Below are 27102 nucleotides of genomic sequence, written 5' to 3' on the forward strand. Positions count from 1 at the left end.
ATGCTTCTTATTGCTGCCTTTATTTTTGGAGTCCTCAGCATGTGGTTGTTGCTGTTGCTCTGCTGTGATGTCTGCAACAGGTCAAAGGGTCAAAAGAGACCCTTTTTCAGCCTTTTGAACCACTACCTGACTCAGAGGGTTGCAAGTGGCCTGAGCCTTTTGCAGAGACGAAGACTTGAACTGAGCACCAAAAATATTCTGCAGGTGCAGCACAGCACTCTTCTGCGCCAGATCCACAGGAACAGAAAGACTGAGTATGGCAAGTTGTACCACTTCTCTGAAATTACAGACCGCGAGACCTTCCGCAGTCTTCACCCACTGACACGATATGACCATTATAAAGATTACATCGAGCGAATTGGCACAGGCGAAGAAAATGTGTTGATCTCAGAGAGGCCAAGTGTCCTATCCAGGACATCTGGAACTTCAGGCTCCGGTGCCATGTTACTGAGCACAAGGGAGACGGCTAACGACTTCCATCAGGTATTGGTAGCTCCAATTATATTAAGCATGTTAGTACTTGATGCCTGACTTACCCAAAATCTAACTCGTATGTTCTTTCCTCCCCTTCTCTCACCTTTTCCTAGCAATCTTCTTCCCCACTTGTCCCCAGCCCTTATCCTGAGGTTATTGACTCTTGTTATTAGAATGCTGTCCCATGATTGCCATTCACTCCTGGGCAAAGTGCCTCAAATGACCATTTACCCTGTGAGCTGATCCTATGTGGTAGGATCTGACTTTGCTGTAATGTAAAAGCAACGAGATACACAGTCTGTCTTGCCTCTCTCTGGAATTTTATTCCCATTGTTTTTCTATCCAGCAATGGAGAGCTGCAATCTCCATATGAACTAGATTATTTTTTATTTAGATATATATTTGATGCATTAATAGACCAGGAAATCTTTTATTTACACCAAAAACAAAAAGCAATGTGAGATACTCCAAACTTCATTCGTTACAAACTGTGATTTGAAAATCCAGTGGAATTTGAGTAAACAAAAGTAGTTCAGATGATTAGACTATGGCCTTGCACAGGGGAGGTGGTGTGGGACCAGAATGAGTCTTTGCGCAGTAAGAGGAGTATGTGACTGGAATGTGTCCTTGTATTGACAAGGCAAATGGGAGGCTTGTGGGACTGGAACGTTACCTAGCATTGGCAGGAAGAGATGGAGATTTGGCTGGAATGCTGCTTTGCAGAGGTGGGCTGGGGGACGTGTGGGTCTGGAATGTGTCCTTGCACTTGCTGTAGGGAGGCAGCTGTTGGACTGGAGCATGGATTTTCTTCTGTGTGGCTTTTACTTATATACATTGGCATGAGAAATTAATCAACTGATTGCAATACAATAAAGTTGAAAGACAGAATGTCAAGGAGAGACCAAAGAAAAATAACAAAGTAGAGAAATTGCATTGGGTGGTATTGTGTTTGAGAGCATGTTTTTCAATGGCTGTGTGTATTTCTGTATACGTTTTTCTTTTTATGTCTTTGATTTAATGCTACACCCTATTCCCTTTAGATATTGCTTAAAGAGACTGATGTACTTCCTTCTTTTGGAAACTTCAGAAACCAAACACAGACCAATTTAGTTAACTTGTTCAGTAACCACTAGTAGTTCAGAACGCTGAGGACTCATGAAACATTGTGGAATAGACAACATCATGGCCCAGATTTCGCATCTGGAATAACAGTGAGGCTAACAGTGCTCACTGTTACTCTGGAGTAAATTTAAGAGTAACTTCTGTACATGAGTGGCTGGACATGGAAATCTGTGCATCACAGTCTGAGTTGCGCTGCTCTTCCACAGGCTGCGGTATGACAGTACCTCTCCGATACACTCAACGTTGAAATCTATGTACGGACATGAAATTGAGATACTTAACCACTTGTTATCTGATGAACACACCAGAAAAAGTTACGTTCAGGTTTAAGTGAATTTTTAAGGGGTGATAAGTCAGAATTACTGGCTAACAAGATTTTGGCACTTAAAAACATTAGTTTTACAGGTATGGTCTCTAATTTGAATTTTATTGGTGTTGGGAGTTTTAAAAAAAATTGTCTGTCTCTTTTATCTCTCTTTTAATCCCATCTATCTTTCCCAACTTTAGATTTAAATCATGTACAGATAGTAAAATAACTTACATTTCCTGGTTTATGTTTTATAGTTTAGACTCTGCATATCCCAATGAGGATTCTTCAATCTGATTGATTAGAGAGCTTTGCTATTGCTTGCATTGTTCAGTTATCCTCAGTAAAAGGGTGCTGATTGACAACAGTTTCCAACATTGTGGGCAGCTCTCAGTATAGGGAACGGCGTGTACAAAATCTGGACAATGTACATGAGTCAATGCACAAGCTCAGTAGATAGACACTTTAGCCACAATATCATATTTTCTGGCTAAAAAAACTGTGGCATCTAAAATTGACAAGTTTTGACAAGACCAAAGCTAGTAAGAGCATTTGACTTAGCTCATGGGTGGGGCTTTTTCATGACATTCAAGGTTATAATTTTTTTAATTTGTTTATTGGTTGTGGGTTTCACTGGCTAGGCCAGCATTTATTGCCCATCCCTAATTACCCTTGTTCAGTGGGCATTTAAGAGTCAACCACATTGCTGTGGGTCTGGAATCACATGTAGGCCAGACCGGGTAAGGACAGCAGATTTCCTCCCCTAAAGGAAATTAGTGAACCAGATGGGTTTTTACAACAATTGGCAATGGTTTCGTGGTCACCATCACTTTTTATTCCCAGCTTTTTATTGAGCTCAAATTTCACCATCTGTCATGGTGGGATTGAAACCCAGGTCCCCAGAGCATTACCCTGGGTCTCTGGAATACTAGTCCAGTGACAATACCACTATGCCACCGCCTCCCAATAAATTTTAAATTAATTATCTCTAAAGCAAAAAAATGCCTCTTGTTCTGAACATGTCTCTCATCTCTGTATTTCTGGCCATACGTGTGTGTATTTCATGTGTAGCTGCATGCCAATTTCATTGCCTATTCTTCACTGAATAGAGGAGCAAACAGTCTGGACACCTATCTGTATGTATTTGTGTGCCTTCAGTTTACAGTGGAGTAGTGGTTCATCTTTTCTTTGTGTGTTAAGGCACATTTCTTCAGTTCACATCAGACCAATGCAATGCATTGTGCTTTCCCCAGTGTGTGCTCCAGCATTCTAAGTGCATCCTGATGCTAAGAAGACTGGATAATTCCTATGTTAACAGCTCATTTTTGGGAAGGTTTATTGGGAATTTGACGCTAAACTTTCATCTAACATTGGAATTCAAATACAACCACCGCGAGGGCCATTGCTTTAAGCCGACTAAGTAACTTAAATTCCATTTCAATTATAAGGAATTCCTAGATGTTAACCACTATTTCAGGCATGAGATTTCACTTTTAAAAAATATTTAGACCATTTGTTTGCTGGGGACTGAATAAGTCACCTTTTTATTACATGACTTTAAGTGGTCATACTGCTTGTTTCAAGTGTTTGTAACATTTACAAGAAAGACTTTCCATTTCTATTGTAATTGAAATTGTTAGTGTGGATGTTATGGGAGATTAGAAACTGTGACACAGTTTAAGACCTTTGCAGATGCATGCGTAGCCACTAATGGTGGAGCAATTAAAATCAGGGATGCTCAAGTGACCAGAATAGGAGAGCACTGATACCTCAGAGGGCTTTGGGGCTGGAGGAGATCAGAGAGGGGGAGGGGTGAGGCCATGGAGAGATTTGAAAACAAAGATGAGAATTTTAAAATCGATCCCTTGTTTAACCAGGAGCAAGGGTACATCAGTGGGTACGGAGGTTATGAATAAATGCACCTAAGTCGTTAAGTTTTGGATGAGCTCAAGTTGTGTAGGGTAGACGATTGGAGGTTGGCGATGAGTACATTGGAATAGTCAAGTCTAGAGGGAACAAAGGGAATAATTGAGTGTTTCAGCAGCAGTTGAACTAAGGCAGGTGGAGTTGGGCAACATTACTGAGGTGGAAATAGGCAGTCTTAGTGATGGCGCGGATATGTGATTGGAAGCTTATCTCAAAGTCAAAGATGTGAACAGTCTGGTAACGCCTCAGACAGTTGCCAGGGTGAGGAATAGAATTAGTGGCAGAGACTGAAGACAACGACTGTGGTCTTTCCAATATTTAGAGGAAATTTCAGCTTATCCAATATTGAATGTTGGACAAGTAGCCTGACAATTTATCGACAGTGGAAGGGTCGGGGGATTTTGTGGTGAGGCAGAGCTGGGTGTTGTAAGTGTACATGAGGGAACGCACTGTGTTTTCTGATGATGTTGCCAAGGGGCAGCATGAAGATGAGAAATGGGACGGGGCAAAGGATAGATGCCAGGGGCACACCAGATATAACAGTGTAGGAGCAGGTGGTGAAGCCATTGCACGTGAATCTCTAGCAACGATTTGATAGTTAAGGATGGAAGCAGGTGAGTGCAGTGCCACCAAACTGGATGATGGTGGAGAGAATTTGGAGGAGGATGGTGTGGTAAACCATGTCAAATGCTACAGACAGGATGAGGAGGGATAGTTTACCCTTGTCGTATTCACATCGGATGCCATTTTTAAGTTTGATAAGAGCTGTTTCGTTGCTATGGCAGGGGTAGAAACCTGATTGGGGGAATTCAAACTGGAGTTCCAGGAAACATGGGCACAGATTTGGGAGGTGACAACATGTTCAAGGACTATGAAGAGGAAAGGCAGGTTGGAGATGGGGCAGTAGCTGTAAGGGCAGTTGGGACCATCATCGATTTCCATGACACAAAATGCATTTTAATGCAGTTTATGTTTACAGAGTAAATGTGAAGCACTGATGGGAATGAAATATGTGCATCTGGACCAAAACCTAAAAAACAAGGACTGCAGTTAATCTTTTTTTCATTCATTTATGGGATGTGGGTGCCGCTGGCTGGGCCAGCATTTATTGCCCATCCCTAATTGCCCTTGAGAAGGTGGCAGTGAGCTGCCTTCCTGAACCGCTGCAGTCCACATGGTGTTAAGTACACCCATAATGCTGTTAGGGATAGAGTTCCAGGATTTTGACCCAGTGACACTGAAGGAATGGTGATATATTTCCAAGTCAGGATGGTGAGTGACTTGGAGGGGAACTTCCAGGTGGTGGTGTTCCCATTTGTCTGCTTCCCTTGTCCTTCTGGTTGGTGGTAGTTTAATGAGTGATGGATTAAACAAAACGTAGTAATAAAGTATTGGAAAACCTCTGAAGGATTATTACAATATGCAAGTATTATTGACTATATTATATTAATAATTTAAAATCTCACTGGAAAAATTCAGAATATACTAAGAGTGGTAGGATATGATTTATTATCCTACTCATGAGCTGACCTGACAAGAGAAGCAGTTCCAAGTTAGCACCACGACTGTGATATCAATCATATAAGCAGGCCTTCATTGTATTCTGTTCATACTACTATTAAAAATTAAGTAATCTTAATCTGGTAGAAATGTTGAAGAAGGTTTCATGTCAGGGTTCAATCCAGTTCAGCTAGGAGCAGTGATGATGCTCACTAGGCCATGTGTGTGTGACATTTTCAACTTGAATATCTTCTTTGAACATATTTTCAATGACTAATTAGTTCCAATAATTAGAATGCTAATATGTATTCTATGGAAATAACCATCATTTACGGCAATTTCTCCAGTATTTTGCAACAGTTTGGTGGAGTGCTTTGTTTTAAAACCAACTGAAACTATTGTCTTTTTCCTCTCATTACAGGGCTTTGGAGTGGTCTTTAATTCAATGCTTAACACCTACCCGAGGATTGGAAATTTACAGCGGACTGCAAAGTTTTATTATCCTCCTAATTGGAGTAATTCAGAATCAGGAATTCCAATTGGCCCCAATTCCCCCTCTCCCTTGACTTCCAAGCTCAACTTGAATATGTATTCAACACCAGCAGCTGGATTTGAAATTGCTACTGAACCTGAGGCACTGTACATTCATCTGCTTTTTGCCCTGAAAGATAGAAGTTTGGGAACACTAGAGGCTAGCTTTGCTTCCATAGTTTACCACAGTTTTGCTTGTCTGCAAAATAAGTGGGGTCAATTGATTGAGGACATTAGGTTGGGTCAAATAAATCCCAAATTGAAGATTTCTGATCATGTTCGCATGAAGCTCCAGGTTCAACTAAAGGCCGACCCTCGAAGAGCCTCAGAGCTGGCTGCAGAGTTTGAGAGTGGATTTAGTGGGATTGCTCGTAGAGTGTGGCCCCACCTCAACTTGGTTCTTGCTGTGGATTCTGGCTCAAATGAACTGTACGGAAGCCACCTGAAACACTTCTACTGTGCAGGAGTTCCCATTTACTCTCCAGTTTATGCAGCCACTGAAGGTAATGATGGCTCTTTCAGTATCGCCATGTTTTTTTTTTGTAAAAATATACTTTATTCATAAAATATCTTCAATCACATTCCAAACCATTTCAAAAACAACATTACAAGGGTACAATCCAGGTTAAACTTTTACAAAATGTATCACCAGGTGCATCAGTACAAACAATATTACAATCATTTACAGCCTTTCATTTTGATCCGTACAGCCCGAGGGGCTCTAAACAGTTCCCAGTCTCTCGGTGCGCTGTGGTAGAAAGGTCTTAGACAGCAACCCTTCCCCATTGCGCCTTTGCGGCAGCTGCCCCAAGCTTTAGTGCGTCCCTCAGCACGTAGTCCTGGACTTTGGATTGTGCCAGTCCGCAACAATCGGTCGGGGACAACTCTTTGTGCTGGAAGACCAACAAGTTTCGGGCAGACCAAAGCGCGTCTTTCACCGAGTTGATGATCCTCCAGCTGCAGTTGATGTTTATCTCGGTGTGTGTCCCTGGGAACAGCCCGTAGAGCACAGAGTCCTGTGTCACAGAACTGCTCGGGATGAACCTCGACAGCAACCACTGCATCTCTCTCCAGACTTTCTTTGCAAAGGCACAATCCACAAGGAGGTGAACAACGGTCTCTTCCCCACCACAGCCACCTCGAGGGCAACGTGCAGAGGGGGTGAGCCTCCTGGAGTGTAGGAAGGATCTGACGGGGAGGGCCTTTCTCACCACCAGCCAAGCTACGTCTTGGTGCTTGTTGGAAAGTTCTGGCGATGAGGCATTCTGCCAAATGACTTTGACAGTCTGCTCGGGGAACCATCCCACAGGGTCCACCCTCTCCTTTTCCCTCAGGGCCTCTAGGACGTTACGTGCTGACCACTGCCTGATGGACTTGTGGTCAAAGGTGTTTTTCTGCATAAATTTTTCCACCAGGGACAGGTGGTACGGCACGGTCCAACTACTTGGAGCGTTCCGCGGCAGCGTGGCCAGACCCATCCTTCGCAACACCGGGGACAGGTAGAACCTCAGCACGTAGTGACACTTGGTGTTTGCGTACTGAGGGTCTACGCACCGCTTGATGCAGCCACACACAAAGGTGGCCATCAGTATGAGGGCGACGTTGGGCACGTTTTTTCCCCCTTTATCTAGAGGCTTGTACATCGCGTCCCTGCGGACACGATCCATTTTCGACCTCCAGATAAAGCGGAAGATGGCTCGAGTGATCGCCATCGCGCAGGAGTCTGGAATGGGCCAGACCTGCGCCACGTACAGCAACAGCGAGAGTACCTCACACCTGATGACCAGGTTCTTACCCGCAATGGAGAGGGAGCGTCGCTCCCACGTGCCCAGTTTCCTTTTCACCATAGCCACTCGCTCCTTCCAGTTTCTAACGCATGCCCCGGTCCCTCCGAACCATATCCCCAGCACCTTCAGGCCGTCAGCCCTGACAGTGAAGGGGACAAAGGATCGGTCAGCCCAGTTCCCAAAGAACATGGCCTCGCTCTTCCCACGATTTACCTTGGCTCCCGAACTGGTCGCAGATGTGCATCAGTCTGCGCACCGACAGTGGATCCGAGCAGAAGGCGGCGACGTCGTCCATGTACAGGGAGGCTTTTACCTGAGTGCCTCCACTGCCTGGGATCGTCACTCCTCTTATGCCCGGATCCTTCCTGATGGACTCGGCAAAGGGTTCTATGCAACACACGAAAAGGACAGGCGAGAGAGGACAGCCCTGCCTGACTCCAGATTTAATCGGAAAGCTATCTGTTTCCCACCCATTGATTGAGACTGCGCTACTGATGTTAGTGTAGAGCAGTTGGATCCAATTTCGAATTCCCTCCCCAAACCCCATTTTGGAGAGCACATCCCCCATGTAGGTGTGCGATATTCTGTCAAAGGCATTCTCCTGATCCAAGCTGATGAGGCAGGTATCCACACCCCTGTCCTGTACATAGGCAATCGTATCCCTGAGCAGCGCCAGGCTGTCAGAGATCTTCCTGCCTGGCACAGAGCAGGTCTGGTCAGGGTGAATCACCAATTCCAGAGCGGATTTGACCCGATTGGCGATGACCTTGGACAGAATCTTATAGTCCACATTCAACAGTGAAATGGGTCGCCAATTTCTAATTTCCTCCCTTTCCCCCTTGTGCTTGTAGATGAGGGTGATGATGCCTTTCCTCATGGATTCTGACATACTACCGGCCAGGAGCAAACTCTCGTACACTCCTAGCAGGTCTGGGCCGATCAAGTCCCACAGAGCCGAATACAACTCCGCCGGCAAGCCGTCGCTTCCGGGAGTTTTACTCTTCTCCAAGGACTCAAGGGCCTTAGTCAGTTCATCAGGAGTTAGCGGTTTGTCCAGGCTCTCCCGCGTACTGTCGTCTAAGACCTCCGTGATAGAGGACAGGAAGGACTGGGAGGCCGTGCTGTCCGTGGGCTTCACGTCATACAATCCGGCATAAAAGGATTTGCTGATCCTCAAAATGTCGGACCGTGATGACTTTACTGAGCCGTCTTCTTCCTTCAGGCTGCTGATCACAGAGCTCTCTCTGTGTACCTTTTGGAAGAAGAAACGTGAGCACGTCTCATCCTGCTCCACGGAGCGGACTCTGGAACGGAAGATGATCTTGGAGGCCTCCGAGGCAAAGTGCGAGGCTTGCTGGCTCTTCACCTCTTGGAGCTCCTCCTTGACATCGACCCCCATCGACTGCAGCCGGAGCAGATTCTGCATCTTTTTCTGGAGTCGGGACATTTCCCTCTGTTCCTTTCTAGCTTTCTGGGTGCCTTTGAGGATGAAAAACCTCTTGATGCTTCCCTTGATCGCTTCCCACCAGTGTGTCAGGGACTCAAAGAGGGGTTTCACGGTTCTCCAACCTTTGTAATCCCTCTTGAGCTCCTCAATGTTCTCTGGGGTCAGCAGTTGCACATTTAGCTTCCATGCCCCCCTGCCCACCCTCAGGTCCTTCTCCAAGTGGCAGTCCGCCAGTAGGAGGCAGTGGTCAGAGAAGAACACCGGCTTGACCTCGGTGGATCTGACTGTGAATGCACGGGACACAAACAGGAAGTCTATCCTGGAACGAATGGACCCGTCTGGCCGCGACCAGGTGTATCTACGCTGCGCTCCGTCTGCAGGGTTGCTGAAGACGTCGTGCAGCTTGGCATCCTTAACTGTTTCCATCAGGGATCTGGACGTAGCGTCCAATCTGCTGCCGGCCCTGCCGGATCGTCCAGCCGCATCGATGATGCAGTTGAAGTCACCGCCCAGAATGACCGGCCTGGAGGTCGCCAGCAGCAGTGGGAGCTGCTGAAAAACCTCCAGCCGCTCAGCCCCTTGTGCCGGGCCATACACGTTAATTAACCGGAGTGGAGCGTTCTTGTACATTACGTCTGCTACGAGGAGTCGCCCGCCCACCACCTCCTTAACCTCGGAGACGGTGAAGTTGCCTCCCCGCAGCAGAATACCCAGGCCGGAGGAACGAGAATCGTTTCCGCCCGACCAGATCGATGGGCCATGGGACCACCATCGTGACCATTGCCTGTAGGAGCTGAGGTGCGGTATCGCACACTCCTGCAGAAACAACAGGTCAGCTTTGACCTTGGCTAGGTAGTCCAAGGTCGCAACACATCGCGTAGTAGATTTAATGCTACGCACATTTATGGATACAATCTTTAAACCCATTTTAAAGCATTTATTCTCCTACCAAACCCACTGTCTCTGAGAGTCCCAGACCTTTAGTCTGCTCCTTCATACCCGTAGTGAGCTCAAATTCCTTCACTTTGGATGGGCTGAGGTAGATCTCCTTGGCAGTGTTCTGCTCAGGTGGCGTCTGGAGGTTCACGTAGAGAGCGGGTTTTGAGATGACCTTTGCTGGAGAAGCTTCTCCAAAACTCACCCCCTCTGGGGTGTTGCTGTTCCCGGCTTCCTGGAGCTGGGGTGCGATGATTGCCTCACTGCTCCCAGATTCCAGGGGCTGTGGTGCACTGGCCTCCTCAGGTTGCAGGCAAAGTTGGGGTGCGCTGGTCTCCTTGTTGTCTCCAATTTTCTGGAGCTCGGGTGTCTCGTCCTCCAACGCCCTGGAGCTTTGCCGCCTCTTCTGTCGGTGCTGCCCTGGCACTTCATCATCCGAAGAGCTGCTGCCCTTGTCATCCATGTCGGATGGGAGACGCCTCTTGCCGCTTCTCTGGGAAATGCCTTTGCTTCTTCTTCGCTCCTTCTTACTTTTCTTGTTCTTCACCGTCCGCCACTCCCCCTGCTGCTTTTCCACTGCTGCCTCCTCCTCCATTGATTCGCTGTCCTGAGGACTGGGAGGTACAGGGGGTAGTGCTGCTGATTGGCTCTCTGTTGCCTCAATCTCATTCTCCACCTTGTCTCTCTCTGTGTCCTCCTTTGTCCCGTTGAGCTCCCTGGGGGCCTTGGTGGTTGGAGTGACACGAAACATTTCTTCTGCTTCCCCCTCGTCGGCTTTGGCTGCCTGTGCGTAAGTACGGCAGCGTTTGGGGCAGGTCCTGTAGAGGTGACCTGCCTCGCCACACAGGTTGCAGCACTTAGCCTGTTTGCAGTCTTTTGTCTGGTGCCCTTCCTGTTTGCAGATCTTGCAGAGGGAGGCGCTGCAGTTGGCCGCCACATGACCAGCCTTGCCGCATGAGCGACAATGCTTGGGTTGCCCAGCGTAGACCAGGTAGCCACGGTTTCCCCCGATAGCGAAACTGGAAGGAGGGTGGAAAATGGCTCCCTTACCATCGGTCTTTAGCGTGACCTTAAACAGGCGTTTGCCTGTCCAGATCCCCAAGTCGTCTCGAATCTCGGTGCCGCTCCCCACCTTATCAAAGTACCTGGTGAGGAAGGTGACCAGGTCGGCGACAGGGACGAAGGGGTTGTACACATGCACCATCACCACACGTTCCCGTTGCAACGGCAGAGAAAAGTGCGGCTCCGCCGTCAGGGTCTTCATCTCCGGCAGGTCTCTCTTCTCCTCGAACACCCTCAGGAGCTGGAAGCAGTCTGCCACCCGCTTGAACGTCACGTCGAAATAACCACCTTTGCGGGATTCCTGCAGGGTGAAGATCTCCGGAGCTTCGAAGCCGCACGCCTTCAACAGGATCCTCCTGGCGAAGAAGCCCCGACCCATAGGTGATCCTCCTTCGCTGTCGTTCACCGTGACTCGGACGGTGATAGGTAACCCACGGTATGGATTTCGATTGGTTATAGCCCTTCCATCCCGACCTTGCCTTGGCAGGACCATGGTGTCACCCCTGCAGCACTTGATCTTAGCCAAAAGGCCGAGAAGCGATCGCCATGTATCAGTATCGCCATGTTACCTAACCAGCTTCTCTGTATTTCTTTTAGCTGCCACATGTCAGGGTCAGGCGAGTGCAGCACACTACTTCCTGACTCCATCAATGTTAGTCTGTGCTCACCTGTTAACAGAAATTTGAACTTATGTAGTGCTATTAATGTAGAAAAACATCCCACGGCATTTAAAACACATCAGGAGAAATAAATGCCAAGTCTAGGATGGAATGATTAGAAAGGGGAACCAAAAGCTTCTTTGGAGGTGAATTTTAAGGAGGGTCTAAGATATAATTACCTAGACAAGGTAAATTAGCCCGACCTTTTTTCTCCCACCCACAGAATTAAGGGGCATTGCATCTCATGTCTGAGTCTCAAAAGTCTGATCATATAGAATCACAGAATCATTACAGTGCAGAATGAGGCCATTTGGCCCTACTGTGTCTTCACCAGCTCTCCAAATGAGCAGTTCACCTGGTGCCATTCCCCTGCCTTCTCCCTGTAACTCTGCACTTTCTTCCTTTTCAGATAACAGTGTAATTCCCCTTTGAACGCTTTGCTTGAACTTACCTCCACCACACTCCAGACCCCAACTATTCACTGCGTGGAGAAGTTTTTCCTCATGTCGCTTTTGCTTCTTTTGAATTTCTTATAGCATTATAAAACTGTGGCGCAAGTAATCAAATTTCCACTGATAATTGTTTTGATCACAACACAGTGCAATCTCAGGATGTTCTCCAGTCATAACATTAACTTTTTAAAATTTAAAAACCTAACAAATTTCACAATGTGTGGTGCGATGTGCCACTTTCTCAGTCATGAATCTTTTTGATCGACAAGGTGATCAAGGCTAAAGGGGTGGGGGTGGGAGGGCAGGTGCAGGTAGGAAAATTGCTTTATGGCCACAATCAGATCAAATGGTGGATCAGGCTCGAGGGGCCGAATGGCCTACCCCTGCTCCTAATTCTTGTGTTTTCTAAATTGTGGTTTCTTTTGGACACCTTCATTCTGTCATGTTAGTGATTATGGCATCAAGGAAAACTATGCAGAAATTATAGGCATTCAAAATATGCATAACATCCAAATACGATTAATTAAGTTTTACGTTCATGACTAGATTCTTCCTTTTGGTATTTTTTCATTCCTTCATGGGGTGTGGGCAATGCTGGCTGGGCCCATCCCTAGTTGCCCTTGAGAAGGTGGTGGTGAGCTGCTGCCTTGAACTGCTGCAGTTCACGTGGTGTAGGTACATCCACAGTGCTGTTAGAAAGGGAGTTCCTGGATTTTGACCCAGTGACAGTGAAGGAACGGCTGATATAATTCTCAAGTCAGGATGGTGAGTGACTTGGAGGGGAACTTGCAAGTGGTGGTGTTCCCATGCATGTGCTGCCCTTGTCCTTCAAGGTGGTAGATGTCGTGGGTTTGGAAGGTGCTGTCGAAGGAGCCTGAGGTACGTTTTACAAGCTCCAGCTGTTTATCTTGTTTCTTATTTAAGATGACTTCCTGGCCTTTTTACATAGCAACAGTGTTCTTTTTCTCATGACTGGCCTGCCCAGAACTATTTCCTTAATCGTGATAAGCCCTTGTGGAAGATTTAAGTCAGCAATGCAGCTTACCAACACACAGCTGTATGGATATATGCAGCTTACCAACACACAGCTGTATGGATATATGCAGCTTACCAACACACAGCTGTATGGATATATGCAGCTTACCAACACACAGCTGTATGGATATATGCAGCTTACCAACACACAGCTGTATGGATATATGCAGCTTACCAACACACAGCTGTATGGATATATGCAGCTTACCAACACACAGCTGTATGGATATATGCAGCTTACCAACACACAGCTGTATGGATATTTCCCCCAGTGCAGCTGATGCTGTGATTTCCACCCTGCAGCGTGAACATGGTAGCTTCCGGAATTGTTTCTGGCAGAAGAAACTCTGTACTATGGAGATAACATTGTAGGGGCAGAGGAAACATTGACTGAATCCTCACCACTAGCATTCTGCCTTGCCTGTATGGCAGGTGAACACCAATATGGGTTGTATGTTAAGCAGCCGGTTTCCGTGCTATTATTTCTATACAATTCTGTGTGTGAATTTTTAGTATTAATTCTAAACCTTGGTGTGCAGCTGCAGGGGCTCTTGTGTTCCTGGCATTGATCTCGAGGGTTTGGCTTATGGCAGTTGGCAGGTCGTAATCTTGCACCATCCCTGACGACCTCAAGGCACATTTTCAATTGTAAAGAAATTGGGCCCTGGCATGGAGCAAGTCATTTCCAATTCCACCTTCCGCCTCCTGCAGTGATTCCTGCTGAGGGATGGGTCCACATATACAGGGAACCATCCAAAACCTCTCCTCTAAACAGCCAGGCCTCCCCATATGAGGCCAAACTGTGAGTGTCGACAAGCTACACAACTAGACTCCAATCCATTCATCCGCTGATGTACATGCACATATTTTCCAGCAGGAATCATTGAATAGTGATCAGGAGTTGGAACACTGGCTGCTTTTATTTTACCATTGATGTAGCTGAAGGTTGCAGGTAGCACCATTTTTAAAAAAATCAAACTCGAGTATGTTATTTGTGTAATAGTTTAAATCTGTAATGAACTGCCTGAGAGTGTGGGCAAGGCAGATTCAGTCTTGTCTTTCGAAAGGGGTTTGGACACTTATCTGAAAAGATAAGATTTGCAGGACCACAGGGAAAAGGCAGGGAAGTGGGACTCGCTGAGTTACTCTCACGGAGAGCCAACACAGATACAATGGGCTGAATGGCCTCCTGCACTGTAACCATTTCTATGATTCTATGTCTAGGTTTCATTGGAGTGAATCTATGGCCAGAGAAAGAAGAACGGCATTATCTCCTATGGCCACAATCGATCTTTTTTGAATTTATTCCTGTTGATCTGTGCAATGGAGAACAACCACAAACACTGTTTCTGGATGAAGTGAAGAAAGATGAGTTATATGAACTGATTGTCACAAATACATCTGGTTTGTACAGGTACTGATGATAAGTTACTTAGAAAGATATTTAAATGACAGCTTCTGTTACTTGTATTTTTTAACATTTGCTCTTGATATTTATTTTTCATATTAACATGTTGTAAAAATGGTATCAAGGGAAAATTTTTAAAAATGGAGCCTGAAAGCTTTTCGTAAATGTTACTGGTGATTCAGAAATATTGATGTAGAAAATATACAGTTTAAATTGAGAGACTGCATTACTTACAAGTTTCTATTGAATGTAGCAGTGGGTTAACCCATGTACAGTAAGTACAATGAATAGATCAATGGCTGGAAAAGCTGCCTATTATCTATCCTCTCCTCTAATTGCCATCTGAGGACATCACTTCCAGTTATGCCAAGAATCAGTGAGTGAACTGACTTAAAGAAGCAGAATGTGATTTTCAAAAGCCTTATACTCAACCTGCTTTTTGATGTGTGTGAGCTGCCAATTAACATTGATGTAGGTACAGGAATCCCTCGAGCCTGTTCTGCCACTAACTTAGATCATGGCTAATCTGCAACTAAGTCCACACGCCCACCTTTGCCTCACATCCCTTCGTACCTTTGGCAAAAAAAAATCTATCAATCTCGGATTTAAAATTAACAATCGATCTGGCATCAGTTGTTGTTTGTGGAAGAGAGTGCCAAACTTCTACCACTCTTTTAACGTAATAGTGTTTCCTAATTTCACTTCCGAAAGGCCTGCTTCTACTTTTAAATTATGCCCCCTGGTCCTTGACTCCCCAACCAGCCGAAATGGTTTCTCGTTATCCGTTTCCCTTAATAACTTGAAAACTTTGATCAATCCTAGTTTGTGGAATGTCTGCTCGTAATGCAGCCCTTTATAGAGTCCGAGTGATCTAGTAAAACTATGCTGTATTTCTTCCAAAAGTGTAGCAGCCAGAACATCTCATAGTACTTCAGGTGTGGTTTAAACAAATGTATAGGTGAATTATGACTTCTACCTCCTTGTATTCTAGCCCTCTAACTATCGAGGCCAGCAATCCATTGACCTTCTCAATTATTTCCTTTCCCTGATCTTAACATTTTAATGATCCACACACCTGAGCCCCAAAGTCCCTTTGGGCCTCTACTGTTTCTATTTTCAACCATGTAGAGAGCAGCTTTCTCCATTTAACTTCATAGCTTAACTCTGTTTACCTGTGTTGGTTCCATACCTGTTGCCCAACAAAACTCCATTAAGTTCAGTTTTGAAATTGTCGATTAACCCAACCTCAGCAGCTTGGAGTTCCAAATTTTCACTAATCCTTCCTATGGTGCAGTGTCCAGAACTGAAAACAGTATTTCAATTGTGTTCCAACCAGAACTTTGTATAACTGCAGAATAACTTGCATCCCTTTTGTATTCCAGCCCTCTTGAAATAAAGGCTAACATTCCATTGACCAATTACATTATTTTTTGTACCTATTGTTTCTAGTTTGCAGCGATTCCTGTACATGGGATCCTAAATCTCTCTGCTTCTCTGCAGCCCCGAGCTTGAAAATGCTCTGAAATAATTTACTTACTTAGGTGGAAAGTGTCTGACCTCTCGCTTTCCAACACAGCTTCAACTGCCATATTATTGCTCACTCTTAAATCTATCAATGTCCTTTTGCAACTTCTCCCATCTATACTACTTAGTATACCACCTAACTTAGTCTTGTCAATAATATATGGCTCTCTATTCCATCATCTAAAGTCATTGATATTTTGTGGTCTCTAAGATTGACTGCAGCTTGTGTTAAGATTGTCTTTTTGACATAGTGGTATTGGGGGGGCGGGTGATGATAGCCGTAATGTCACTGGACTAGTAATCCAGAGGGCCCAGTCTAATGCTCTAGGGACAGGTTCAAATCCCACTGTGGCAGCTGGTAAAATTTAAAATAATTAAAAGCTAGTCTCAGTAATGGTGACCATGAAACCATTGTCAATTGTTGTAAAAAACCCATCTGGTTCACTAATGCTCTTTAGGGAAGGAAATCTGCCATCTCACGTAGGTCTGGCCTACGTGTGACTCCAGACCCACAGCAATGTGGTTGACTGAAATGGCCTAGCAAGCCACTCGGTTGAAGGGCAGTTAGGGGTGGGCAACAAATACTGGCCTTGCCAGCAACGTCCACATCCCATGAAAGAATAAAGAAAATAAAACTCATCAAAAGTATAACTGGCTCAGATGCATATGAAGATCACCTTTGGGGAAGTAGAATTGATCCTCTGAGGGTTTCATTCTCGTTGTATGACACTGTAGTACTCCATTTAGCCACAGTATGGTGCTCTAATATAAATAGTGTGAAGCTGAGTGTAAAATGTCCATCTGTGTCTCATCCTCTGGAACTGTGACAGGGTCACACCCAGCACTTGTGAAGTCTGAGGATGCCTAGGCATAACGTAATGAAAACCAACGTAAACATTTTGAGAAACTAGGGCTGTTAAAACAATGACAATCCCGTTCCCTCTCCATTTATCTATATTCATTGCAGCACTTCCATTTTTGTTTTCTCCTGAAGTAATTTAATCGTGCTGAATAGATTTCTACCAGTAGCCCTTCACGACTCCGTTCAAGGGAGCATTCTTCATGTAAGCCTCATCAGCTTGTGTTTTCAAGCTGTTGTATTGTGCAAAAATTCACAGCAGAGCCAGATAATGTCCCCGTTAGACATCCGTGCAGAGTCGATGGAAAATGATGAGAATCAGAATTTATTTTTATTTTTATTATTTTTATTCATCCTCCCACCCAGCAGCCCAAATTTTGCTATGGCAGGTTATTATCCAGAAAGGTGATTGTTGAAGGATGACACTGGTACCAATATTTACATTTATTTACAGAGTGAAGCATTCACCTCCTAATTCAAACACACCACACTTTCAATGTGTTCCTTTATCTGTGCTAAAGTGAAACTCCAATTAATGTGCACCACTTGCATAAAATTAAACAATTATTGTACAACTAACAACAGAGGAATTCTACCTCTACTGCAGATGTACCTGAGAACAGCTTGAGTATGGGACCTTTCTATTCTGCATAGTTCAGCTCATAAATGGCAAACTCATTCCAGCCTATTCGTTGGCAGAGATGTGTCGCTTTTTTAAAAAAAAAATAGTTTTGTTGCTGCATCGCTGTCTATCAGGCTCACTGCTGTATTGTTATCATATTTTAAAGTGTTACTTAGCCTCTGGATTCTCCATGTAGGAAATTATATCCATCCATCATTCAGTAGGTGTGTATGAACAATACTGGTAATATGGTCTGCTGCTCCCTGGACAGCTTCTAAAGTGTTGGTAACAAACAATTGAGAACATGCACAAATGAGCTTAGTTGCAACATTTTTTTTTCCTTTACAAGTCTAATCACACACTATATCTTGTCGTACTAGATATTTAGGTTTCACTTGAGCTCCTGTTTTTAAACCAAGCCATTTTCAGTGTGATTGACCATGTCATACTTGTGTCCAAGGCTAGAAACAGTCTCTGTTGATAGTTCTGTTCTAGTCATACTGTTGAGACGCAACAACAGATACAGCACCTGTTTGTCGGGCAATAGTCAAACTCCTCAGCCTGTAATGTAGTGTGCATGAGAGGAACATCATTATGAGCAGGAAGTGCTCTGCCTGCATATTGGTAAAGAGCTAAAAACACAGAAACATAGAAAATAGGAGCAGGAGCAGGTTATTCATCCCTTCGAGCCTGCTCCACTATTCAATATAATCATGGCTGATCCTCTATCTCAACGCTATACTCCTGCTCTCTCCCTATGCCCCTTGACACCTTCAGAGCCTAGAAATTTTATCTATTTCCTTCTTAAATATATTCAGTGACTTGGCCTCCACAGCCTCTGTGGTGGAGAATTCCACAGGTTCACCACCCTCTGAGTGAAGAAATTTCTCCTCATCTCAGTCCTAAATGGCCCACCCCATATCCTGAGACTGTGACCCCTTGTTCTAGACCCGCCCTCCACCCAGAGGAAACATCATCCCTGCATCCAGTCTCTCTTGACAATCCTGCCATCCCACGAAGTAAAAAGGCAGTATGCAGTCATCACGCCTTTGGACATGAACATAAGGTGTCCTAGTACCTGGTTGAGACCCCCATTGCATGTTTGGGTTTCCTTGCAACATGTAGCTGCACTCAGGTAAACCACATCTACAAGGCACTCCTTAAAAGGGCTGTCTGTTAGGCTTCAGCCTGCAAGGAAAGATTTTAAAATATATCTGCCAGTACCTAACTGGCAAGCAGGGATAGCAAAAATGCTCCTCCAAACACATAATGAAAGAACACTGGCCACTGCCAGCCTTCGCTACCTTCCCTGACCACCTCCTCCCTCACAGCCTGGTTGCTCTTCCCTCCGAAGCCCCCCCTGCTTTGCCCCTGTTTAGCCGGTGATCTGCATCCTCCTTCCTGCAGCTAGGTGGCAGTATTGGGCACAACTCAACGCCTCATCAAAATCAACCACACAGTTAGTTCTTCCCACCCCCGACCCCTACCACAAATTGGAGCGCCTGAATTTCTCGCCCAGTGTATTAATGATCCTTGCCCACTGTGAGTGCTGTGACCTCACTGCATTGGTGCTTGAGCTGCTGCTGCCTATTGGGCCGGTTTACAAACTTTCGGCTCCTGTAACCAAAATGCTGGAGCGCTTTTGTTGGGACTTAATTCTAAATTGGGATACAGATTCAATCTCTCAAGTGCTCAGTTGCAGATATCGGCTCCATCATTCTGGGGGAACAAATTAGCAAATGCTAGATCCATCCCCACACACAGTGATCAGAGAAGAGTCACTATAGGACTCAGTGTGCACAGTTCTAGAGGGAGTGTTTCCACATAGCATCAGAAGTGGCCAGTGAGTGGGACTGATTGCTCCATTACCTGGGTTGCTATACCACCTCTAGGAGAGAATGTGGGGATGGGATAAGGATGGAGGGAGAAATATAGTGAACATTTGCCCTCAAACAATGAGATTAAGACGATCTTTTTCCATGGAGTAAATCACAACAGTCCATCATTCATTAAGCCTAAATAAACAATCCATTAACAGAAATGTGTGCGACTCCCATCTGTCCTTTAGTGTCGATGTATATAGCATAAAAAATGGATTATGGAATTCGTGCAACAATTAACTGCTTATTCTTCTCTTCTGCTGTTATTTGATCTGAACCTCAACACATTAGACATTTATAATTATAATTATAATTAGACATCCTAACTACCTAATGCTTTTCTATATTTTGCATACAGGTAACATATTCTGGTAAATTATCATATATTATTTTCTTGATCTTGTAGCCGGCAGTTATGAATTGTGCTGTGATCTAACATAATTATGTTGTAAAACAGCCTCTGTCATAAGACTTTTAAAATTCCCAGTTTCATATGAAAACTGTCCCATGCTATAAGCAGATGAGATTTTTGTCATATTTACCAAATAGAAAAAAATGCTATTGATATTCCACAAGAAAGACTTCAGAAAATTTTTAAGAAACTACAGCAGAAGTTTTGTGTTGAACACATGACTTCATTTGCCTGCATTTCAATTGCTGTTGGAAGTAAATGACTGGACTCACCATCTATTGTCTTTGCTACCTGTAGACTTGACTATGCCAATGCATTCCTGGTTGCTCTCCCACAATGTTCCCTCTGCTAATTTTAGGTAATCTAAAACTTTGTTGCCCTAGCTCTATTCGCACTAAGTCCCGTTCACCCATCACTCCTGTGCTCATTGACCCACATTGGCTCCTGGTTATGCAATGGCCAGTTTTCAAATCCCTCCATATTCTTGCCCCTCCTCCAGTCCTACGACTCTCCGTGATAACTGGCTGCTCTAATTCTGGCCTCATGAGCATCTTGGATTTTAAGTATTCCAAGATTTATGGCCTTGCTTAAGCTGAAGAGAAAAAAGATTGCATGGCTATTGGGAAAAGCCAGGGGAGTGGGACTACTTGCTCTTGCAAAGGGCTGGCACAGACATGTTAAGCTGAAGGGCCTCTTTCTATGCTGTAACCATTCTATGATTCTATTCTGTGATTCTAGACCCCAACCTCTGGAATTCCCTCCCTAAACCTCTCCACCTCTTAACCCCTCTTTCCTCCTTTAAGCTTCTTAAAACCTACCTGCTCGTCCTTATTTTTGGTCATCTGCCCTCATGTGGTTTGGTGTCAAAGTTTACTTTATAACGTTCCTGTGAAGTGCCTTGAGGTGTTTTATTACATTGGAGATGCTTTATAAGTTATTATAACACGTTATTATAAAAACTGTAAGGAAGTTAAAGGATTCGTAAAGATTAAAATTTGGAAGAGCACATGTTGGTTCTCAAACTGCTTGTGCAACACTCAGTATTGCATAGGTCGTAGTTTTCTCTAGCTAAGCATTAATAAGAATGAAGATAATGACTTTTGCTCTTGCTATTGACACTTGGTTGTACTTGACACTAATTCCATCGCCCTCCTTGGCCACCATCTCGGGCTGAAGCAGACAGCTTCAACATCCTATTCAACCAAAGCTTAATTTCTGATCCTATATCCTCTGCGTCAAAAAGACTATTTACTTCCACCTTTGTCACATTGATGACTATCTCAGCCCATCCACTGTTGAAAACCCGGTGCCTTTGTTACCCCAGAATTGACTATTCCAGCACTTAGCTGCCTGTCTCCCATTCTCCCACTTCCATACTTCTGCTCATCCAAAACTCGACTGCTTATGTCCTATCCTGCGCAAAGTCTTGCTCACCCACCACCCCTGTCCTCTTTGACCTATGTTGATTCCTGGTCCCTTAATAATATTAAATTTTAAAACTCTCACCCTTGTAATTGAATTGCTTCATGGCTTTGCACCTTCCTATTTAGTAATCTCCTCTAGACCTACAACCCTCTTCACCCAAACTGTTGTTTCCTTTGACTTTGGTCTCTGCACCATGGAAAGTTTTTCTACATTTATAAGTGCTATATAAATACAAATTGCTCCTTTTGTGTTCTGAATGTCAGGTTTCACACAGTGCAATGGGATGGTGATGAGGCAAGATCTCAGCAGAGATACAGACTATAGTGTATCTTCAATTCACTGTTCAGATTGAAAGCGTTGGTAAATCTACTCCCATCCCAGTCTCTACATTCCACTATGTAACAGAGGACAGACCTCTCAGATATTCTCGTTAGATCCTTTAACTGGTGCTAGGCTAAGAATCCATGTTGAATTCAGCAGTTTGTTGCTCCCTATTTTCTGTTACTGTTGTAGGAAGTTTCGCGAGTTGCCCTGTCATTGAATAAGTACAGGTTAGGTTTAATTTCATCACTTTGATTTATTTGGTTTGTTTTCTGTACTTGGGTAATCAGGGAATCACAGACACTTATCGTATATCGTAGGCCCTGCCCTCGTGGTGGAGTTGGAATAAAATATTCTACAGTTTAAATGAAAACAAAACTCAAAACTGAAACTGTAACAAGTTCCAATTCCTTCCGGAAACACTTCAAAGCAGGTTTTTTTCATGTATGCGATATTTGTTGGTTTTCTTTCAGGTACCGTATGGGGGATATTGTAAAGGTCGTGGGTTTTCACAATCAGTGTCCAATCGTTGAATTTAAATACAGGTGTGTGGATTTAATTTCATCATTTTAATCGGTTTATTTTGTTCTCTGCACATTATTTTACTGAATTTCTAAACTTGGACATTTGTTCATTTTGCTTTGTCAGACAAGGCCAGTTGTTAAACGTCAGAGGAGAGAAAATAACAGAGGAGGCATTCTATCAAACGCTGCTGCGAGCTGTTACACTGTGGCCCGGAGCAGTACTCCTTGATTACTGCTGCGTAGAGAGCGGACTTTTGGGTAAGAAAGTGACAGATTACCTGTTTGATAACTGCTCCCCGTCAGTCATTCTCCAATCTCTCTCTCAGTGAAGCACCACCCTAACCCCAACACTGATATCTAAATCCAGCAATGTATGAACACCCAGTATTCCTGTCCTTTCTGGGTGCAGCCCATCCAAAGAATTGATGGGATTAGGGACGCTGATATATTCTCTACACCAGGGGTTTCCAAATCTTTGAACTAGGGACCAAACTAAGTAAGTGAGGTGTAAACAGTTACAGAAAATTTGAGCTTGGCTCTGTGTACAAGCAGGACTCTCTGCATGTGGATGAAGCATCAGTGTGCCACAAGACCAACAACAACATGTAAATGTAAAGTGCCTTAATGAACTAAATTGTCCTAAGGTGTTTGACGGAAGCATCATCAAACAAAATTTGACACCGTGTCACATGAGATCCCAGGGCCAATGACTAAAAGCTTGGTCAAAGAGGTCAGTTTTTAAGGAGCACATTAAAGGATGAAAGAGAGGTAGAGAGGATTAGGGGGAGAATTCTAGAAGTTCGGGTCTTGGCAGCTAAAAGTACGACACCAATGGTGGAATGATTGAGATCAGGGAAGCTCAGGAGGCCAGGATTGGAGAATTGCAGATATCTGAGAGGATTGTAGGGGAGATTACCAGTCAGAATTGGTGATCTATGGGACTTGAAATGCTAAGGAGTCTAGAACTCATTCCTGGAAGGCTACATAGCCATCACCTTCCACACAAACCTCAACCACTTCACCGGAAAGCCACAAGACAACCACCAACTGCCAGTTTTCTAATGTTCTACAGTGAACAGTGCACCAATCTTTTATAAGACCCACCCTGCTACTTGTAAGACTGTTCATACAGACTGACATAGCTGAGTCCCAAGTGCACTGATGTCAGCACTCGCTTTTGGGTTATAAAGTTCAAGCATCCAAGTACATAATCTAGGCCTATGCAAGTTCTGTTCTATCTTTCTACACTTCATCGCAGTTACTTTTTGATGAATCATTAAACTTGAGAGCTTTTCCAGTGTCTTTAAGTATGTGTAAAAGATGCCATAACATTCGTCACTGCTCTGGTCTGGTTAATATAAAGCAACTTCCCTTTGTAACAAAAGTATTAACATGTTTGCCAATATGATACTTGTGTCCAGCATTTCTCCCTCATCAAACACCACTAGAAACAGATTAACTGATCGTTAATCTCATCTGCCAGTGGGACCTTGCTATATATAAATTAACTGTTACATTTAATCACATGGCTGTGAATGTGCTTCAAAATTAATTAATTGGTTGCAAATTACTTTGGGATATCCTGAAGACCTGACAAAGCACAATATGAGTGCAAGCTCTTTCTTTCCTTCAATGTGCTAATATATTCCTCCAGGTCAGTACTATCAGAAACTCTAAAGAGATATATGTAGCTACTTTTTGAGTGAGGAGAGTTAATATAGTTGAATATATTGATAACCTTCAGTTCAATGGCATAATGTCACTACAGGAAACTAATGCATTGATAAGTACGTTCTGGTCCTAAAGTGTGACCTCGAGATGCTTATTTCTGTCAGTCTGTGTGGTGATGATGGATATAACGAAACTTAAAAATACTATAAATCTGCAAAACTGCTGCCTGCCATATAAGGCAGCCTGGTTTTAGTTTGACACTCATAAAATGCTTTCCTGTCTATTGTAAAATAAAGTGCTGAATCACTGGGCAATGCTAACCTGTGCCCATATATTGTAGATAATTCAAATGTCTTCTTCCAGGGCCATTTTGTGGTAGTTCAGATCCTCACTATGAAGTTTTTGTCGAGATAAAAGGAGTAAGAAACTTGTCAGAGGATCAGCGTTACAAGGTGAGAGGCCATTTCTTATTGTCCTGATATGAGCAGGCTATGTTTATTTGTAGTTTAAGTTGTTCCCCTCCCTTGTTGGGTTAGAGAGGCTATTAAAGTATGATGCTGAATGATAATCATCACCATCATGGAACTCAGCAAACCCAACATAAACTGAGGGTTAAAACTGGCACTAAGATAAAAGCAAAATACTGCGGATGCTGGAAATCTGAAACAAAAACAGAAAATGCTGGAAAAACTCAGCAGGTCTAACAGCATCTGTGGAGAGAGAAACAGAGTTAATGTTTCAAGTCCGTGTGACTCTTCTTCAGAGCTCTGACCCTACTGGATGGTATATTTACCTACCGATCCAATAGAAGAGTTATAGTTAATTTATTATATAAGAGGCAGGGGAGACAGTAGCATATTGATAATGTCACTCGGCCAGTAATCCAAAGGCTCAGGCTAATTCTCTGGGGGCACAGGTTCAAATCCCACCATGGTAGATGGTGGAATTTAAGTTCAATTAATAAACTCAATTAATTAATTTAAGAAAATCTGGAATGGAAAATGAGTCTTAGTAATGGTGGCCATTAAACTATCATGAATTGCCTACTAAATCTGCTGTCCCTACCTAGTCTGGCCTACATGTGACTCCAATCCCACAGCAATGTGGTTGACTCTTAACTGCCTTCTGGAATGACCTAGCAAGCCACTCAGCCAAGGGAAGTCCGGAATGGGCCAATGGTGCCCACATCGCATGAAATAATATCAAAAAGAAATGAGCAAAAACTGCATTGTGCTAGTATGATGATTACTCTGTGCCCTATACAGTGATTTTTTTCAAATATCTTCTCATTGGTATCCTCTTTCCTATCTCATTAGCTGGACCAATGCCTTCAGGAAGATTCGGAACAGTACCAGTCATTTAGACGCAAGGGTAGCATTGGACCAGTGAGAGTTCATATTGTAGCAGCAGGCAGCTTCAAAGAGCTAACGAATTTTATCATTGCAAATTTAGGCACTTCCTACAGTCAGTTCAACATGCATCGCGTTCTGAGGAAAAAAGAATTTTTGGACTTTATTCAAAGAAAAGTAATTTCATGAAACGGTTTTGTGTTTTTCCATCTTAAATTTGTGTAGTTTGTACTTTTTTCCGCATGCATCTCATTCTTTTCTTGGGATAAGGCACCGGATCCCTTTGTGCACGGAGTTCATTCCCAGGCTCCTGTAACGTGTTTGGGTTTTGGTTTTTGTTGCGATTAATCATTGCACTAGGGAATGGTCAAACAGTGCAGGCACAATAGGAGTACTGAACCAACGCTGATGGAAAAAGTAATTGTAAGCTTAGCACATATCAATTTATTTGCAATACTGTATATCCTCTGCACTGGAAGGAATGAAATGGTTCTTCTCAAAAGAGCAGAAACTCTTGCCTCTTCGCATCCTGTAAGACTGATGCTGCTCCCAGAGATCAGGGAACTGCTAAATGAAACCATTTCAAGGGAAATCAATTATTACTGTAAATAATTGCAACTTATTACCTTGTATATTTGTGTATGCTTCTATTTTCTGCATTAAAACCTTTTTGATTCTAACCTTTCATATACTGTGATTGATGGGATTTGCTTACATTAAATACACAGCTTGATTTTATAATTTCAGCATTTCTCCCACTGCAAACCGCTTGAAGTTGTGTACTTCCAGTATTGCTGTGGGCCACTGAATTTTTCTACAACTACAGCTCATGCCGTTCTGCCTTTCCCTGATTGTGAGAATGGTAGAATAATGTATGTTGTGTGATGCTCTGGCTGATTCACCATCACTGAGAACGCATCTAATCTCCCCAGCAGAAGTGAGGATGACTCACAGCTATGTAATTCAGACTTGTGATCATTTGGATGTCTGTCAATACTCAGTCACGAGCTCCTAATCTCACCTATGATTGTCTGGGATCTGTACCAATGTTGTGATAGTGAGTAATTTCTCCAGGTCAGATTGTCAACTGCTATATGTGGTTTATACCATGATAACCTAACGGAAAGGCATCTTCAGTTTAAACTAGTGCATCTCCCTTGATGGGAGGTTATGAGTGTTTTAAGCTCCAGAGGATAGTTATGTGTAGCTACTAATCTGGCCTGTCTTTTATGGGCCAGTGCACAGTCTAATTAGGCAAAACAGATCATTATAGTTGCTTCTAAACACTTGGGGTTAATCAGAGGGCAATTGTAACTGATTTCAAATTTCTGGTTAGTGAGTCAGAAGAGAGCAATAAAATAACCAGCTTTCTTTTCATGAGAATAGAAATATAATGCCATGTATTATAAATAAATATATTTAACATTGGATATGCTGCTACTACTTTGAGGTGGTGAAGACTAACTGCTGTCAAGTTTAATACTGGGTAAAACTGAACAGAATTTATTTGCTCTGGATTTTTTTAAGTCTGGTTTTTTACATCAGTGGAAGTTACAGACAGTCTGACTCCTGTATCAATGAGACACTTACAATTGCTGGGGAAATATTGCGCTACCCATTTCAGATGACTAGCTTTCATTATACCTCTTTTTGAAGTGTGACAGTTACCCTTGGAAATGTAGCTGATGCAGGTGCACATAATGTACTTATTGCATTGCAAGTATAGTCAAGTTTGAATGATAAGATAAAAGCAAAGTACTGCAGATGCTGGAAATATGAAACAATAACAGAAAATGCTGGAAAAACTCAGCAGGTCTGACAGCATCTGTGGAGAGAGAAACAGAGTTAACGTTTCGAGTCCGTATGTTC

General features: G+C 43.7%; 1 protein-coding gene across 1 annotated transcript; it reads left to right on the plus strand.

Moving 5' to 3' along the window:
• On the plus strand, positions 1-25918 carry ghdc (GH3 domain containing). Its single transcript, XM_078529237.1, has 7 exons — positions 1-483; positions 5751-6363; positions 14463-14652; positions 22163-22234; positions 22338-22471; positions 24248-24336; positions 25201-25918. The coding sequence occupies exons 1-7, from the start codon at positions 1-3 to the stop codon at positions 25420-25422; spliced, it is 1803 nt and encodes a 600-aa protein (XP_078385363.1). The 3' UTR covers positions 25423-25918.
• The last annotated feature ends 1184 nt before the right edge of the window (positions 25919-27102 follow it).

Source organism: Cetorhinus maximus, chromosome 25 (genome assembly GCF_964194155.1).
Source record: "Cetorhinus maximus chromosome 25, sCetMax3.hap1.1, whole genome shotgun sequence".
Classification (NCBI taxonomy): Eukaryota; Metazoa; Chordata; class Chondrichthyes; order Lamniformes; family Cetorhinidae; genus Cetorhinus; species Cetorhinus maximus.

Coding starts and splice junctions, on each gene's coding strand:
- ghdc (XM_078529237.1), top strand. CDS start 1: ATGCTTCTTATTGCTGCCTTTATTTTTGGAGTCCTCAGCATGTGGTTG. Junction 484..5,750: donor CGGCTAACGACTTCCATCAG/GTATTGGTAGCT, acceptor CTCTCATTACAG/GGCTTTGGAGTGGTCTTTAA. Junction 6,364..14,462: donor AGTTTATGCAGCCACTGAAG/GTAATGATGGCT, acceptor TTCTATGTCTAG/GTTTCATTGGAGTGAATCTA.